Source organism: Mustela nivalis, assembly GCF_964662115.1.
Source record: "Mustela nivalis genome assembly, chromosome: 2".
NCBI lineage: Eukaryota > Metazoa > Chordata > Mammalia > Carnivora > Mustelidae > Mustela > Mustela nivalis.
In genome coordinates, this window is record NC_139021.1 from 186,714,673 (window position 1) to 186,730,160 (window position 15,488).

The following is a 15,488-nucleotide window of genomic DNA, read 5'->3' on the forward strand; positions in this document are numbered from 1 at the left end:
CTGTGGCCTCTGGCATCCAGGGGACAGTGCGGAGGGTGACTCCGTGGGTGGCTTTTTTCTAGCGGCTTTGCCCACAGCCCTGTTTCTGATGTGAAGTGAAATCCTGCCGCGCGTTGTCTGCTTCCCGAGAATCCGTGCAGGCGCCATGGTGCCAGGCCCTTCCCGGGGAGGAGGGCCTGCTGCGCCCGGGCCTGACCCCAGACCTGCCTCAGCCGCAGCCTGTCTTGGCAGGAGAACGTGTCCCTGGCCGACATCCTCTCCCTGCGGGACCGCGGCCTCAGCGAGCAGGAGGCGTGGGCCGTGTGCCTGGAGTGCAGCCTGTCCATGAGGAGCGTCGCCCACACGGCCATCTTCCAGACCCTATGCATCACGCCAGACACTCTGGCATTCAACACGAGCGGGAACGTGTGCTTCATGGAGCAGCTCAGTGGTGAGCCCGGGGCGGCACAGGGGTGGCAGAAGGTACCCGCGGGGAGACCAGGGACACAGGGTCCCGACCCGTCCCCGATTGCAGTGGCCACCCTGGTGGTGTCTCCAGCCCCAAGAACGCGCTGAGGGAGGAGTGGGAGGTCCCCACAGGCTGTGTCACCCGGCTCCTGCAGGGGACCTGCCAGGGGCCCACATGCCCTGGAGACCCTGGGCCACTGGCCCGCAGTGAGTGGTTGTGGGGCATGAAGCCGAGGGCACGGTGGCCCTGCAGGAGGCCCCCACTGGCTGCCCAGCCTCCAGGACTCCCACAGCCCCTGCCCTGCTCCAGGGAGGGCCTGAGCAGACGGCCCGACTTCCCGCAGCCTGTGCCTCCAGTCCCCTTTCTGGGAGCCGGGAAAACCCTCTGCTTCCCCTTTGGACGGCTTCCAGGGAGCGTGCGGGCTCCTCGTTGCTCCGTTTCCTCCGACGCTCGACGCAGTCCCCAGGGACGCCAGGACAGAAGGAGGTCGGGGGGCAGGACGGGGCCCCTGGTGAGCAGGAGGCCATGGCTCCTGACCCTGGGTGGGCGGGCTTCCTCTTCACCGTGGACCCTGTCCGTGTGCGATCCGAGGCCTTCTCTTTTCCTTCCCCAGATGACCCCGAGGGTGCCTTTGTTCCTCCGGAGTTCGATGTGACCGGAAACACCTTTGAGGTGGGTGGCAGCAGCCGGGCCCCACAACCCTCACCGGGCTGCCGTCGAGGCGACACGGGGAAGGCCGCTGTGGCGGGGGCACCTCTGTGCAGGGCGCGGGCTGGGGGTGGGGGCCGCCTTCGGAGCACCCCCCTTTGTCAGAGTCAGGGTCCCCGGCGGCAACTTGGCGTCTGGACGCGCTTGTCATTACTGTTGTTGAGTGTGTTTCCCGCGTGCGAACTTGACTACGCGTAGCAGGTTGGAAGTGCCCGGGGTTGCCAGTGGCGGCGGGCGGGCATCGCGGCGTCCCCGAGGAAAGAGCCGGGCGGTAGGTGGCGGCGCCTGGGGGACACGCGGCCTGTGGGGGAGCATTCACGACCATCTCGCTCCGGGCCGAGGTCGTCCCCCCCCCCGGACACCCTGTGTGCAGGCCGGGCAGCGTGGCAGGGGGCGCCCAGAGTGGACCTCGCCGCGGAACCTGCAGCCTGAGAAGGACAGAGAAGAACTCGGTTGCGAACAAGTCGCTACAAACACAAAAATCCTAGGAAGACCCAATAGCTTAGTGACATCAGGTTAAATTTTAGGGTCGGCTCCTCCGGGACTCCGCGTTACTTTGTAATAAGCTGGCATAGGCCTGGTCCGTGCTCGGGGCGGTCAGGACCCCAGGGCCCTGGGTCACTGGTGGAGCAGACCTCTCAGATGCCCTGGCCTCCGGGGCCAGAACCAGAGCCTGGGGCCTTGGCTTGTGGCGGTTCCCAGCCCTGGTCCGTGCACAAACTCCCTTGGTTCACCTGCTTGTCCAAGTCCAGAGCCAGCACGGAACCGAACTCCGGGATTAAGGAAGGTCCCCCTAAGCCACCCACCTCCGTGCCGCGGGGCTGGTCCTAACAGCAGTGTTGCTGGGTGTGTGCTGGTTCCCACCTTCTAAGAAGAGTGTCGCTGCGTGTTATCTTCTGGAACTTTCTCTGGAAAGTTCTGGACGTGCTTCTGGACGACACGTCTGAACCCAGCGGAGGGTCACGTGCAGCCCACAGCTCGTGGGGCATTAGTGCCGCTCTGCGCACCCTCGGTCGATCTGGGCCAGAGCCCCTCCCGGGTGTGGACCCGCCACGGGACGGCCACGCAGTGGGGCAGGCGCTGTTCCACGGTCTCGGACGCAGGCTGCCCCTGAGTACTCTCCCGTCGGCATGTGCCGCGGACCCCCTTCTCCCCGTCTTCCGTGGCGTTGTGGTGTTCTCCTCCTGTATCTGCGCCCGCAGTCAGAGGGTAAATGTTGTGTCTGCAGCCGGCGCGACCCTTCGCCTCTCAGAAATGACCGGGCGGCCGAGAGCTTCTCTTGGTGCAGGTTACGCCTGCCTGTGTCGGAGGTTGGAACTGAGACAGACCCTGCGACACACAGACCCGGGCTCACTTAAAACCAACGGTCAGCCGTTGCACGTTAGCATACAGAACAGGTTTTCATACATTAAGAGGCTTTCCGAAACCTGAGCTCTAATGGAGGTTTGCCGATATTTTCTACCAGGAATTCTAAAATTTGGCTCTTCACAGCCGAACTGCTTGACGGTAGTTTTCTCAGCAGTGGGAGGTAAGGACCCTGCTCCTCCCTTCCTGTGCGGGTGCCCATTCCCGCGGGTGCTGGCCGCGGGCACACACGTGACGGGCCCGGCAGCAGGAAGGGCCCATCCAGCCCAGCCCCAGACCGAGCACCTCCCTGGGAGGGCGCCCGCCCCTGTTCTTCCTCAGAAATATTCTCACTATCCTTGGTCTTTAATCTTTTTTTTAAAGATTTTATTTATTTATTTGACAGACAGAGATCACAAGCAGGCAGAGAGGCAGGCAGAGAGAGAGAGGGAAGCAGGCTCCCTGCTGAGCAGAGAGCCCGATGCGGGGCTCGATCCCAGGATCCTGAGACCATGACCCGAGCCGCAGGCAGCGGCCCCACCCACGGAGCCCCCCAGGCGCCCCCTTGGTCTTTCTTCTTGCGCATAAATGTTCGAATGAGTTACCCAGTGCCGCGAAAAGCTCTGTTGGCATTTGCTGGACGGGCGTGCACTCTGCATCCCTTTGGGGAGGAAGGGCTCTGTAGGGCCGGGTCTTCTACATAAACCCCTTCACCACCTCCGTTCAGCACCCCAGTGGCCCTGCGTCGGGGTCTGGAGCCTTTCACTAGTTGAGTCTCGGGAATTTGCTCATTTCGGCTTACGCGCTGACCCGGTGGTCATCTCTGGTTTGTTGCTCGTCTGTGGCGCACGGTCCCGTAACACCTGAATCCTCCGTCCAGCCGTCGCGCTGAATCCGTTTACTGTTTCCGTAGCTTCTTCGGTCTTTCTCTCCAGCCATCAGCCCGTGCGAAGAGTTTGCGTCCTGTTGCTGCTCCCCGTCCCGCTGTCTGCCCCGGGAGCCGCGCTGCAGCCAGCAGTGCGGTGTGGGGGGCGCGCCTCCTGTTCCGGGGCCCGGGGCTCTGACAGCAGCGTCTCCCCGCACCCCTCCCCCAGCCAGGGCGGTGTCGGCGATGCGAGGCCCTTCTGGGCCAGTTCTCTACCGTGGCCGTACCTCCGGCGTTATGAAAGTGCTTCTGCATCCTTTGAAATGACCATTAAGATTTTTAATATTTACATACTTAATTTCTTTTTTAAATGTATTTATTTGTCAGAGAGAGAGAGAAAACACAAGCCTGGGGAGCAGCACAGAGAGAGGGAGAAGCAGGCTCCCCACTGAGCAGGGAGGGCTCGGTCCCAGGGCCCTGAGAGCATGACCTGAGCCCCCCAGGGGCCCCGCGAACTTGTTTTCTGACGTTAATTCCCTCCTTCCTGCTTAGAAAAACCTAAAGCAGCGGCTCAGCGCAAGGTCACGTCCCCCCACAGACACTTACTGCGGCGTCTCGGGCCGTGTCTGACCACGTCGGGGCAGGACCGTCCCAGGCCGTGCGAGCGCCCCAAGCTTCCCCTCCTCTGCTCACGAGAGCTCGTGCGACTGTGGGGCGCCCTGTCCCCGAGGTCCCGTCACCCTTACTCATCAGGACACCTGGGTCCTCGGAGGGAAGGCTTTTGTGCGAGCTCGACTTGGAGTGGCGGGAGCGACGTTTTCTGTTCCTCGCCGAGAGCTTTCTGGTAAACTGTGGGTTTCTGAAGTTGGCCCATTTCTCCTTGTGTTTTCAGTTGCTGCCGCTTGGTCGCCGTGCTGTCTGTGGGACCTAAATTCTCCCTCCTTGTCCTTGTCAGGCTCGCCGGCGGGCATTCCCTTGGTTCGTTTTTCAAAGACCCCACCTCGTGCCGCACAATCTCTCCCGACGTCTTTGTTTTCTTTCTCCACTGGCTTCATTTTCACTCTCTTCTCCTTGTTCTGAGTTCGGCAAGTCCCGCCCGACACGAGTCAGCTCAGCTCTGCTGCTTCCTTTCCACATGAACATTTCTCTCCAAGCCCGTGCGTCTCCCGCGAAACACGGGTCTGGCTGTGTCCTGCCCACCGGGCCAGGGGCACTGGTACCAGCCTCCACTTCCCAGTGTTTATTTCATTCCCAGGGATTTCTTCACGAAGGGGTTGACTTTTTCCCGACTTGTTCTGGAGACATAACGTGCGCACAGAGACACACACGGTCACAAGCGTGCGGCTCCACGTGCTTTCCCAGGCCGAGCAGCCCTGGCCCCGCACGGACGAAGAGAGAGCACGCGGGCTCCCTGCGGGGCGCGGGGCCGGGCAGGCCAGCCACGGCGTCCACACTCCTGCCTGTCCGCAGCAGCCAGGGGCGGCTCCAAGCCTTAAACGTGTCCCGACTCTGCCCTTGCCCCACTGTGAGTCGCCTTATTTCCCAGTGGGTGATGTTCTGGGTTTTCCACCCACGGAGCTGGCACTCCTCCTTACCTGACATGGGCAGAGGGCCTGCTGGGGTGTGCTGACGCCTTGAGCCCAGTGTTTGCATGCGTCCCCCCTTGGGCCCATGATCCCAGGGTCTCTGTTCTGCTCTTGGATTAGCTTCATTCTAGTGTCTGTTCCTGGGGCTGTGAGGACCCCCCCAAGCTGCCTCTGGAGACCCAGGACGTGTCCCATGGACTTACCATGTCTGCTCAGGTGCCCGTTCCTGCCCGCAGCCCAGGGCCTCGACCCCCTGCCCAAGGGCCACGGCGGCAAATGTGTCTTCTTGGGGCATTCCCGACAGGGTCGGCCCCTGCTGCTTGACTAGGAGACCTCTGGCCCTGGCCTCTGGGCCTCTGGACTGTGGCAGGAGTGCAGCCTGCCAGGCCGAGCCTGCTGGCCGTGTCAAGACTGAACCCCACCCTTGCCCCCTGTCCTCCCACCGGGAGGCAAAGATAGAGAGCGATTTTCCTGAATTCCTCACCCAGAATGCCCCCTCGTGGCCCCGCCCCACAGCCCCACCCACTGCTGGGACGACGCCTCAGGCTCCCCAAATCCCCAGATGCGTGGAAGCCGGCCCTCCTGGACCAACCCCTGCACATGCCAGCCTTTGCCCAGGATGCCTCAGAGATGGGCTCGTTCCCCAAAGCTGAAACAATGACCATGGCCAGCATTGAAGGCCTGCCCCAGGCAAGCCCCTGACCCTCACGGACTCACCGTGAGCATCTTTGGGCTCCAGAAGGACATCGACACCCCCCACCCACCAGGACTGTCCCTCGTCCTCCGACGTGAGTGCCAGGCCTCACAGGGAACAGAGCAGGTGGGCTCCTGCTCCGTGGGCCTCATGGTCTCCCGGGGGACGAGCTTTAGGTGGGCAGTGGGCTGGGTCCTGAGAGAGGAGGATGTGGTCTTTCAAGGAGACGACAGGGTCCACGTCCAGCTCAAAAGTCCTTGGAGGCCATTCTGAGAAAGTGATGTTCAGGTTGGAACCTGAAGGGTGAGGAGGGTTCGCCAGATCCAGACCAGGAAGGGCTTCCCAAGACAGACAGGAGGGAATGTGCAAAGGCCTTGAGGGGCAGAGGTGCCTGCGTTGGCAGCGCGTCGAGAACAGCGTCATCCAACGGGCAGTGAGAGTGTGTTTGTCGGCGTGTTGTCTCTCGCAGATACGGAGTGATGGGTGGGCGGCTGGGTGGACGTGTGGATGGGCGTGTGGGCGGCTGGGTGGTTGGATGCATGTGTGTGTGGGTCGATGGCCGGATGACTAGATGGTCTGGGGACCGGACGGATGGCACCGTTGTTCCTAGAGGGGAGTAAAGGGCAGACGCAGATACCCTCACCTTGCAGGAACAGAGGCAGGTTTTATTCTCAGGGCTGAGATGGGGTGGTGCTCAGGGCAGGCTCTCGGCCCCGGCTGGAGCCCTACCTGGGGGCTCATAGGGTTCACCTTTCCTTCCACCGCAAGCATCAGCCGCCAGCAGGGTCCCTAAGACATGGCGTCCGCCCCAAGTCCGTGCCGCAGCTGGACTTCAGTTTGGCGCCCTCGGGAAGCCCCGGACACTGGCTGTGTGGGGGCCCAGGCAGGGGACCCGGGGTGTGATCGGCAAGGTCAGTGTGTGAGAAGGGCGGGCAGGCTGCCCTCCACATGGGGACCAAGGCTGGGGGTTCGGTGTCTTCTGTGAGAGGTGGGGTAGTGGCCCACGGGCCCTGGGCAAGCGGCCGGACACCAACAGGGACAGGTGCGGGAGGTCGGGGGCAGGGCTGCCCTGTCTGTGGGTGACAAGTGTGTGGGCCTGAAGTCTAAGAGACCCCGGTGGGAAATCAGAGAATAAGAGACCTGAGAGGCCAGCTGAAAGCAACATGCGTCCCCAGAACAAGAAGCTTCTCTTTGTGTAGGTCATTACCGGTCGGAGAGGAGATGGTTTTGTTCATATCAGCAGCAACCGTAGAGTCGGGAGTAGGTACGGCAGGAGGGCCGGAAGTGTGAAGTGCAGCACGTTTCCAAAGACGAGACACCCAGATGCAAGACAAGGGCACAGACCCGCCCCTGAGCCGCCCCTGAGCCGCCCCCCAGCTCTCCGGAGACGCAGCTGACCTCTAACATGGTGTGAGTCTGCACAGACCGACGGCATACGCTTGTGCTTTGCAAACCTCCCCCTTCTGGTGGGTTAGTTAGCACCTCGTCGTGCAGTCACCATTTCTTTTCGTTGAGAGAACCCTTGGGGTCTCCGCTCTGAACAGCCTCACAGTACCCGTTGCACTGTCGTGGGCCCTGTCACTGAGCCACGCGTCCGACACCAGGAGCTCACTCGCCTCCCCGTCTCCGCCAGCCCCGGCCCTTGGCAACCGGCCCTGCACGGTGTCTGTGCGTTCGGCGTTTTTAGATTCCGCGCAGAAGGAGGATCAGACGGTGTTTCTCTTTCTCTGTCAGACTCGCTTCATGCAGCGTAATGCCCTCAAAGGCTTCCTTTCTCACAGCCGAATCGGATTCCCTGGTATCTCTAGACCGCATTTCATTTTTTTTTCCTTTAAAGATTTTATTTATTAGAGAGAGCGCACAAGCAGGGAGAGCAGCAGGCAGGGGGAGAAGCAGGCTTCCCGCGGAGCAGGGAGCCCGATGCGGGACTCGGTCCCAGGCCCCCAGGAGCATGACCTGAGCCGAAGGCAGAGGCTTAGCGACTGACCCCCCAGACGCCCTTAGACAGCACCGCTTTACCGATACATCCAAAGGCTGACACGGGCTGCTTCCACGTCTTGGCTCTTGTAAATAAAGCTGCGGCGAACGTGGGCGCACACACATCTCTGAGACCCTGATGGTACTTCCGTTGGGTATGGACCCAGACGTGGAATTGCCAGGGAGTGTGGTAGTTCCGTCTGTAACGTCGGCGAGCCTCGGTGCTGTTTTCCACGGTGGCGGCACCAGGTTGCATTTCCTCCAGCCGTGCGCAGGGCTCCCCTTTCTCCACATCCTCACCGTATTGTCTCTTGTCTTTTTGGTAAAGCCACAGCCACAGGTGGGAGGTGACGTCCCCTCGTGCTTGGGCCGTGTGTCTCCCTGAGGACGAGTGACGCCGCGCATCTTTTCTCGCGTCTGCTTGGCCATCTGGACGTCTTCTTTCGAAAAGTGTCTCTTCGGTTCCTCTGCCCATTTTTTAATCAGATTATTTCTTTGCTCTTGAGTTGTAGGAGTTCCTTCTAAATTGGGGTATTAACTCCGTCTGAGACAGATGGCTTGCAAATACTTTCCCCCATTCTATCGGCCCCCCGTCTCCTCTGCCGCGCGACATCGTTCCCACTTACTTGTTTTTCTTTTGTTGCTTCTGCTCTTGGTGTCACGTCCGAAAAGTCATTGCCAAGACCAATGTCTTAGGGTTTTTCCCGGTGTTTTCTTGCGGGAGTGCTATGGCTCGGGGTCTTACGTCACGTCCTTCACCCATTTCGAGTTAATTTTGTAGGTGGAGTGAGGCGGTCCACGTTCATCCTCCTGCGGGTGACTGTCCAGTTTTCCCGGCACCACATGGTGAAGCGACCGACCTTTCCTCATTGACCATCACTGGCTCCCTTGTCAAATATTGGTTGATTGTGTAGCAAGAGTTTATTTCCGGGCTCTCAATTCTGTTCCTGTGGTCTGCGTGTCTGTTCTTCTTCCAGTCTGGTCTGCTCGTGTTACCGTAGCTTTGGGGTCGTTTGACCTCAGGACATGTGGTGCCTCTAGCTTTGTTCTTCTCTCTCAGGACTGCTTGGGCTATTTAGGGGCCTTTTGTGGTTCCATATGAATTTAGGATTGTTCTATTTCTGTGAAAAATGCTTTTTTCGGTGAAAAACCAAAACTTTGATAAGGATTGCATTCAATCTAGAGATGACTTCGGGAGGTACGGACGTTGCAGACTCTAGACCCCCCAGCCCGTGAGCGCGGCACGTCTTCCCACCAGAGTGTTAAACTTGTCAGTGCACAAAACTTTCACTTCCTTGGTTAAATTTATTCCTAATTATTTTTTTTGTTTTTGATACTATTGTAAATGGGATTGTTTTCTTTACTTATTTTTCCTGTATTACGCTGTTTGTGTGTGGAAAGAGAGCTGACTTCTTCATGCTGCCCTTATGTCCTGCAACTTTATTGCATTTGTTGATCTGTTCTAAGAGAGCTGTGGCAGAGTCTCTAGGGTCTTCTATATGTAAGACCGTGTTGCCTGAAAATAGAGACAATTTTGTTTCTTCCCTTCTGATGTGGGTGTTTTTTATTTCTCTTTCTTGCTTGATTGCTCTGGCTGGGACTTCCAGTGCTGTGTTGATAGGAGAGGGAACACCAGACACCCTTGTCTCGTTCCGATCTTAGAGAAAAGTTCTCACCCTGTCACCACCCACTGTGATGCTGGCTGGTGGCTTGTCCCATGCAGCCTTTGCTATGTTGAGATTTTGTTCTGTTTCTTCTATACCTAATCTCTTGAGAGTTTTTATCATGAAAGACGCTGAGTTTTGTCAAATGTCTTTCTGCGTCTATTGAGATGATCATGTGATTTTTGTCCTTCATTCTACTAATATAGTCATCACGTTGACTGATTTGCAGGTCAGTTGGATCACTTTGCAACCCAGGGATAAAACCCACGTGACCATGGTGTACATTTTTCTCATGTGGTGCTCAGTTCAGTTAGCTGATGTCTTCCTGAGCACTTCTACATCTCTGTTCATCAGGGATTTGCTCTGTAGTCGTCCTTTGGTTCTTTATCTGACTTTGGCGTCGGGGTAACGCTGGCCTCACAAAGTGAGTTTGTGAGTGTTCCTTCCTCTTCAGTTTTCTGGAAAGACTCAAGAAAGATTGGTATTAATTCTTTAAAGGTTTGGTAGAATTCACTAGAGAAACCATCCAGTCCTGGCTTTTCTTTGTTGAGAGGTCTTTGATTACTGATTCAATTCCTTAGTATGCATGGTCTGTTCAGATTTTCTATTTCTTCATGATTCAGTCTTGATAGGTTGTATGTTTCTAGGGATTTATCCATTTTTTCCTAGGTTATCCCATTTGTTGGTATGCAGTTGTCCTCAGTAGTCTTAAGACTCTGTGTGTTTCTGTGGTGTTACCTGTAATGTCTCCTCTTTCCCTTCTGATCCTATTAATTTGAGTCCTTTCTTCTTTACGGGCTAGTCCAGCAGTAGGGTCCATGGCCAGGACCAAAGTCCGTCTGTTTTCCTATTATCTGACACATAGGTGGGCAACATTCCTGCCGGGTCCCTCAGCATGAGGCACTGGCTCACACAGACCCCACACAGGGGCTCTTGGCTGTGAGTGGAGGTTGAACTGTTGTCAAAGAAGACATCCTGTTGACCATCTTGGTGACATCCTAAGTATTTTATTTTGTAAGAAGTTGATCCTTCCCAAATTCTGCATTATCAATGCAATTACAATAAAATCACAACCATTTATGGTTTATTTTGTGAATGGGAATGGGAGAATTTATATTTGTGCTTTGAAACCAGACAAAAGTGAAAATAATCCAACTTTCTAAGGGAAAAAGAGGGACAGCTTGTCCTCAGGATACGGAAATACACTGTGGCACTACTATAATTAAAATAGCACAGTCTGGACAGGACAGACACCTGGGCCAGCATCAGAGGAGGGGAGGCCCGCTGGGCCCCGGGGTCCCGGGGGAGCCAGCAGGACCAGGAGTGGCGGAGGGCAGAACATCCTCTAAATGCTTCCGGGGCTGCTCTCCACGACAAGGGAGACAAACCCAGATCCTGACCACATGCCAGCACACTGACAAATTGCAAATGGATTAGAGCTGGATGTATAAAACGTATAAAAAATATGGGAGGAAACAAAAGAAAGATGTTTTTATCAATCTGGGGTAGGGAAGAGCCTCCTAAGAACAGCTAAAGAAAAAAAGGTCTGATTTCACCAATTAAACGTGAGAATTTTTGAATGTCAGAAGACGAATGAACTACATCAAAAGCTAAGTGACAAATGGAAAGAACATATGTGTGGCACCCAGACCGGCGGTCGGATCCGGTGTGCCAGAGGTGCGCCCCAAACAGGAAACAGCCTGGTGGCGTGCGAGGCCCTTGAGTGAGCATAAGGAGGAAAAGTTAGAACCGTGAATAGCAAAGAACAGATGCTCAGTCTCATTCATAATCAGAGAAACACAGATTTAAAGAAAGAAGACTGCCCTTCGGAGACACGGCCACCATCACAGGTGGGGGTCCTGCGTCTACGCACCCTGGGGTGAGGCTGGGGTGAGCCGGAAGCCCGGGGGGTGTCCACTGGTCAGTGCAGCAAGGCCTGCACAGACCCCACACCCACAGGCACAGGGCCCCTGCCTTCGTGTTGGCACAGTCACCGTGGTGGGGGAGGCACTGCCTTGGCCGTGCCGCATGGGCCATCAGGAGCAGGGGTCCCCCAAAACACGTGTCCCAGGCCAGTGGAGCAGAGACCATGTGGGGACGAGCCATGCTCCGGGGCACTGATCAGCTTTCTGGGGCCGCAGGCTCACATCTACTCTCTGGGGGCCACGCTGAAGGTGGCCCTGGAGTACGTGACTGACCCTGAGCTGGAGCCCAGGCTGAGCCAAGACCTGGAGGTGTTGCTGAGCCGGATGCAGGCAGAAGACCCCAGGGACCGGCCCGACCTCGAGGTACAAAATCACCCTCAAGGCGAAGACCTGAGACCCTCCCTCTAGCCCCGGGGCCCCGGGGAGACACACACACACACACTCACACACACGGGGCACTCCTGCCCCCATACCTCTCCCCTTGGTGCACGGGCTCTTCTTCAGCTGGGACCTGGTGGCATTGCATTTTGCTTAAAGAAGAACCTGACCTTTTATTATACATTATTACTGTGAAGAGGGTGGCTTAGAAGAATGGCCTGGTTTTCCATAATCGCGGGACACATAGCTTTTCTTTGCCAGAAAGCAGACATGGAGGGGGTGGGCTCCAGAGGGCAGGGCTCCCCGCGCTGAGCTTTTGCACACGTGTGCAGGCCATCATCGCGCTGTGTGAGGAGAAGATGCTGTCCACATCCTCCTGCCGCCTCTGCCGGAGCCTCTCGGCCGTCGGGAGGAGAGTGCTCTCCATCGAGTCCTTCGGAACATTTCAAGGTAAGCACTTGCACACACAGTCACACACACACACACATGCACACACACGTGTGTGCATGCCGTCGTGCTCACCGTGTAAACACCCACACTCATGTACACGTGCCCCACGGGCACACATGTTCACAGTCACTTGCTCATAGTCCCGGAAGCATATGTGAAAGGGCAAAGTCCTTCACACCTACTGGTGCACGTGCACACTTGTCCACACACACACTTGTGCACAAGCACAACACTCTCCCATGCACACCCATTTTGTAGCCATGCTCACAGACAGACCCCTTCGCTCCCAGTCACCTTGCACAGGCTTTGCAGACACCTGGGCCCCTGGGGGTGGAGCACAGGTCGTGCTGAGACGTGAGCAGCCCTGCACCTCTCCGTGCGGGTCCGTGAGCAGGTCGGGACAAGGGCCCAGCGACACTGTGCCGTTCCTTCCCACTGGCCGGCACCACCCGGTGTCTGACGGGCCCGTCACTTCTCCACAGGAGAAGCTGCTGCTGAAACCTCTGGGCGTTCCTGTCCCCCGTGGGGCTCCGGCGTGGTCTCACATCGCGTTTTGAACAAATATCAGTGTCTGTGCCGTGCCTGCAGCAGGGAGCCTAGAGGGCCCTCAGGGCGGCCACACGGAGCCTCTGGTGGCAGCAGGCCCCAGTGGCCTGAGGCTTAGCTCCCCCGGGCAGCAGAGAGCAGTCCCCCGGGAGAGGCTGCAGGCCACAAGGAGGGACGTGTGTCTCGAGCTGCGTCCACGGAAACCACAGACGTCTGTGCAAGGGGCGGTGGTGGGGAGGGCCCGTGTGTCTTGAGCTGCGTCCACGGAGGGTGGCGGCTGCATCCCGACTCCGTGTCTTCCTTTGGGGACAGCATTCTCGTGATCGTACTAGAAAGCAAAGGCTCTTTGGATAAGCTGCTTGGATGACCTTATGAAGACCCTGGGGGGGTGTGCATGCTGCACAGGGAGCCCAGGGGCCCCTGGAGCCTCCGTAGTTGGAATCAGCCAGGTCATGCAGATGAAGGTGGCTCTGGGCCAGTGCTGTGGGGGGAGGGAGGCCCAGGAGAGCAGGGGAGGCGCCTACGTCCCTCTGGTACCAGGTGCAGTCACTGGGGATGCCCACCCTGGGCTCAGGTCCCCGGCCGCCTCCCCTGCAGCAGTCACCTTGCTTTTGTCCAGATGTCACCGAGAGCGCCTGGAGTGGGAAGCCAGCCACAGGAAGCATGGGGCCCAGGAGGCCAACAGGGGGCCAAGCCGTGGACCCAGGGAGCGTGCCCCAGCGCCCTGCCCAAGAAGCCCAGGGCAGCCCAAAGCAGCCTGCTGCCCAGCCCTCCAAGCCCCTGCTGTCAGCCCCCGTGAGAAACGGAGAGCAACTGGCCAGTCTCCTCCTGGACTCCCAGCGCCCCCCGGGCGACACGGAGAGGAGGTGCCTGCAGAAGGTGCAGACCTTCCCCAAGCTCCCGCCCGATGGCCCTGAGCCCAGCACCCTCTGCCTGATGCTGACCCCCGCCAAGAACCAGCCACCCATACCCCAAGTCTTCCCTCCAGACCTCAGCAAGGCCTCTCTAGATGGGAAAAATGGCCTTTCCAGCTACAAGTCAGAGCCCGATTCCAGACTGCTGCCGGGGCGGGAGCCCGAGCTCCAGCAAGGGGGACCCGGAGACGCCAGCCAAAGTGGGGACAGGGCGTGTGGGGCACTGGGTCGGAGCCCGGTGGAGCAAAGCGCCCCACCCCGTTGCGAAGACCCTGGAGATGCCGGCCGAGAGCCCAAGACATGCAGGGCTGAGGAGGGGTCAGCGGGCCGAGCTGGGGAGCCGGCTAGCGCCACGGCAGAGCAGGTGGGTGAGAGCGGTTCCCGCCACATGCCAGGAGGGGCCCGCATGCGTGCACGCACTCAGTCCGCGGCTCACATGCGGTGCTGGTGTCTCCTGCACGGAGAGGAGCCTCACCGTCACTCCTGCTCCATGACTTACCAGTTTCGAGCAAGCTGTCTGTTTCTGAAGGAAGCTCTGGGTACAGCCTGCTGCTGTCCCAGGCCAGGCCCTTCCTGCGGCCTTCCTGGAGGTGGGGTGTCCATGAGAGCTGCCCCACACCCCACACGTTCACCAAAGGAGACACACCCCTGCTTCGGGGTTATGTTCTTGCCAAAGGAGTGTGCAGGGAGCTGCCTTCCCAGGAGGAGGCGCGGCAGCCCCAGGCCGGCAGGCTTACCTCTGCTGCTCTGTTCCCCAGCCCGGTGGCCAGCGGCGGCAGTGCCTTTTTCTCCTAAGTATCTCAAAGTCAGGAGCAGGCTCCTGAATGGCCCGGTTGGTTGAGCACCCTACTCTTGATCTGATCTCAGGGTCATAGGTTCAGTCTCTGCACTGGGCCCCACACCAGGCATGATACCTGCTCCCCGCTGAGCATGGAGCCCGACGCGGGGCTCCATCCTGTCACCCTGACATCATGACCCGAGCCCAAATCAGCAGCCGGACGCTTGACGGACTGTGCCGCCCAGGCACCCCAACACTCGCGTTAGTTTAAAACAAATGTCTGTCGCGGAGATCCCCCTGCACACCCCTGTGTCCACACCTTAGCCCACATGGTCTCCACTGGCCTCCTGGGCCCACACGGGCTTGTGTGTAGACAGCTCCAGCCACTGAGGCAGGAAAACCCCACCACATTCCGGACTGGGCTCACCTTCCCATGCCCAACAGCTTCTTGGCCTGGGACAACAGCAGCCCACTTCTCAGATGGCTGAACTGAGGCATGGAGCAGCCGTCCATGCTGTTGGAGGGTGGGCAGCCGCTGAGGGGCAGAGTCGAGCGGGGGGAGCCCAGCTACTCACCCACCAGGCTCCCCTGCCCCGAGGCCTCATGGGACCAGGGCCCGTCCGGACCTCACCTCCACCCCAGGCACAGCCTGCTGGGCATCAGAGCCCCAGATCTCTGCAGCAGAGCTCGACCTGGTTTCAAAGCCAGCTGCCGCAGCCTCCACATGTGGCGAGGGGCATGGGGAGGGCCGGAACGTGGGCTGCCAGCCACACTTGCAGACATGTGGCAACAAGCTAGAAAGAGCAAGGCAGTGGCACCCCGGGCGTGGGGGGGTCACGGGTGCCTCGGGGACCCTCCCTAAAGCATGTGCTTGTGTGTCCCAAGTGTGGTGGCTGGGGCCTGGCTCTTTCTGCAGCCTCCGAGGCGAGGACCTCCTGCCAGCTGAGTGCGTTCCTCGGACTCCCGGGAAATCTGTGTGTGGTGGGGAGGGTGGGGGAGAGTACGGTCGTGGAAGACGGCCCATCTCCGCCACCAAGCGTACAGCTCAGTGGCGGCCAGTCCCCGAGTCCCGCAGCCAGCCCCAGCCTCCACCGCCAGCCCTCTCTTCACCCTCCCGACGAAGCTCTGTCCCGGGCCCCGCATCCACCCTCTGTCTCCGGGACTGTGGCGGCTCCCGGCACCTCACGACGGCAGCGGCACACACTCCTGGT

The 15,488-nt window shown here is 58.9% G+C and overlaps 1 protein-coding gene across 4 annotated transcripts in view; it reads left to right on the top strand.

Annotated features, from left to right (window-relative positions):
- The window catches only part of KNDC1 (kinase non-catalytic C-lobe domain containing 1), a 60,637-nt gene that overhangs the window by 7,078 nt on the left and 38,071 nt on the right, over positions 1–15,488 (top strand). For all 4 annotated transcript variants that reach the window (XM_082721573.1, XM_082721574.1, XM_082721575.1 and 1 more), the window contains exons 2-6: positions 232–430; positions 1,062–1,120; positions 11,428–11,574; positions 11,922–12,039; positions 13,205–13,863. In XM_082721573.1, coding sequence (XP_082577699.1) covers positions 232–430; positions 1,062–1,120; positions 11,428–11,574; positions 11,922–12,039; positions 13,205–13,863 — 1,182 coding nt within the window. The remainder of the gene's footprint in view (positions 1–231; positions 431–1,061; positions 1,121–11,427; positions 11,575–11,921; positions 12,040–13,204; positions 13,864–15,488) is intronic.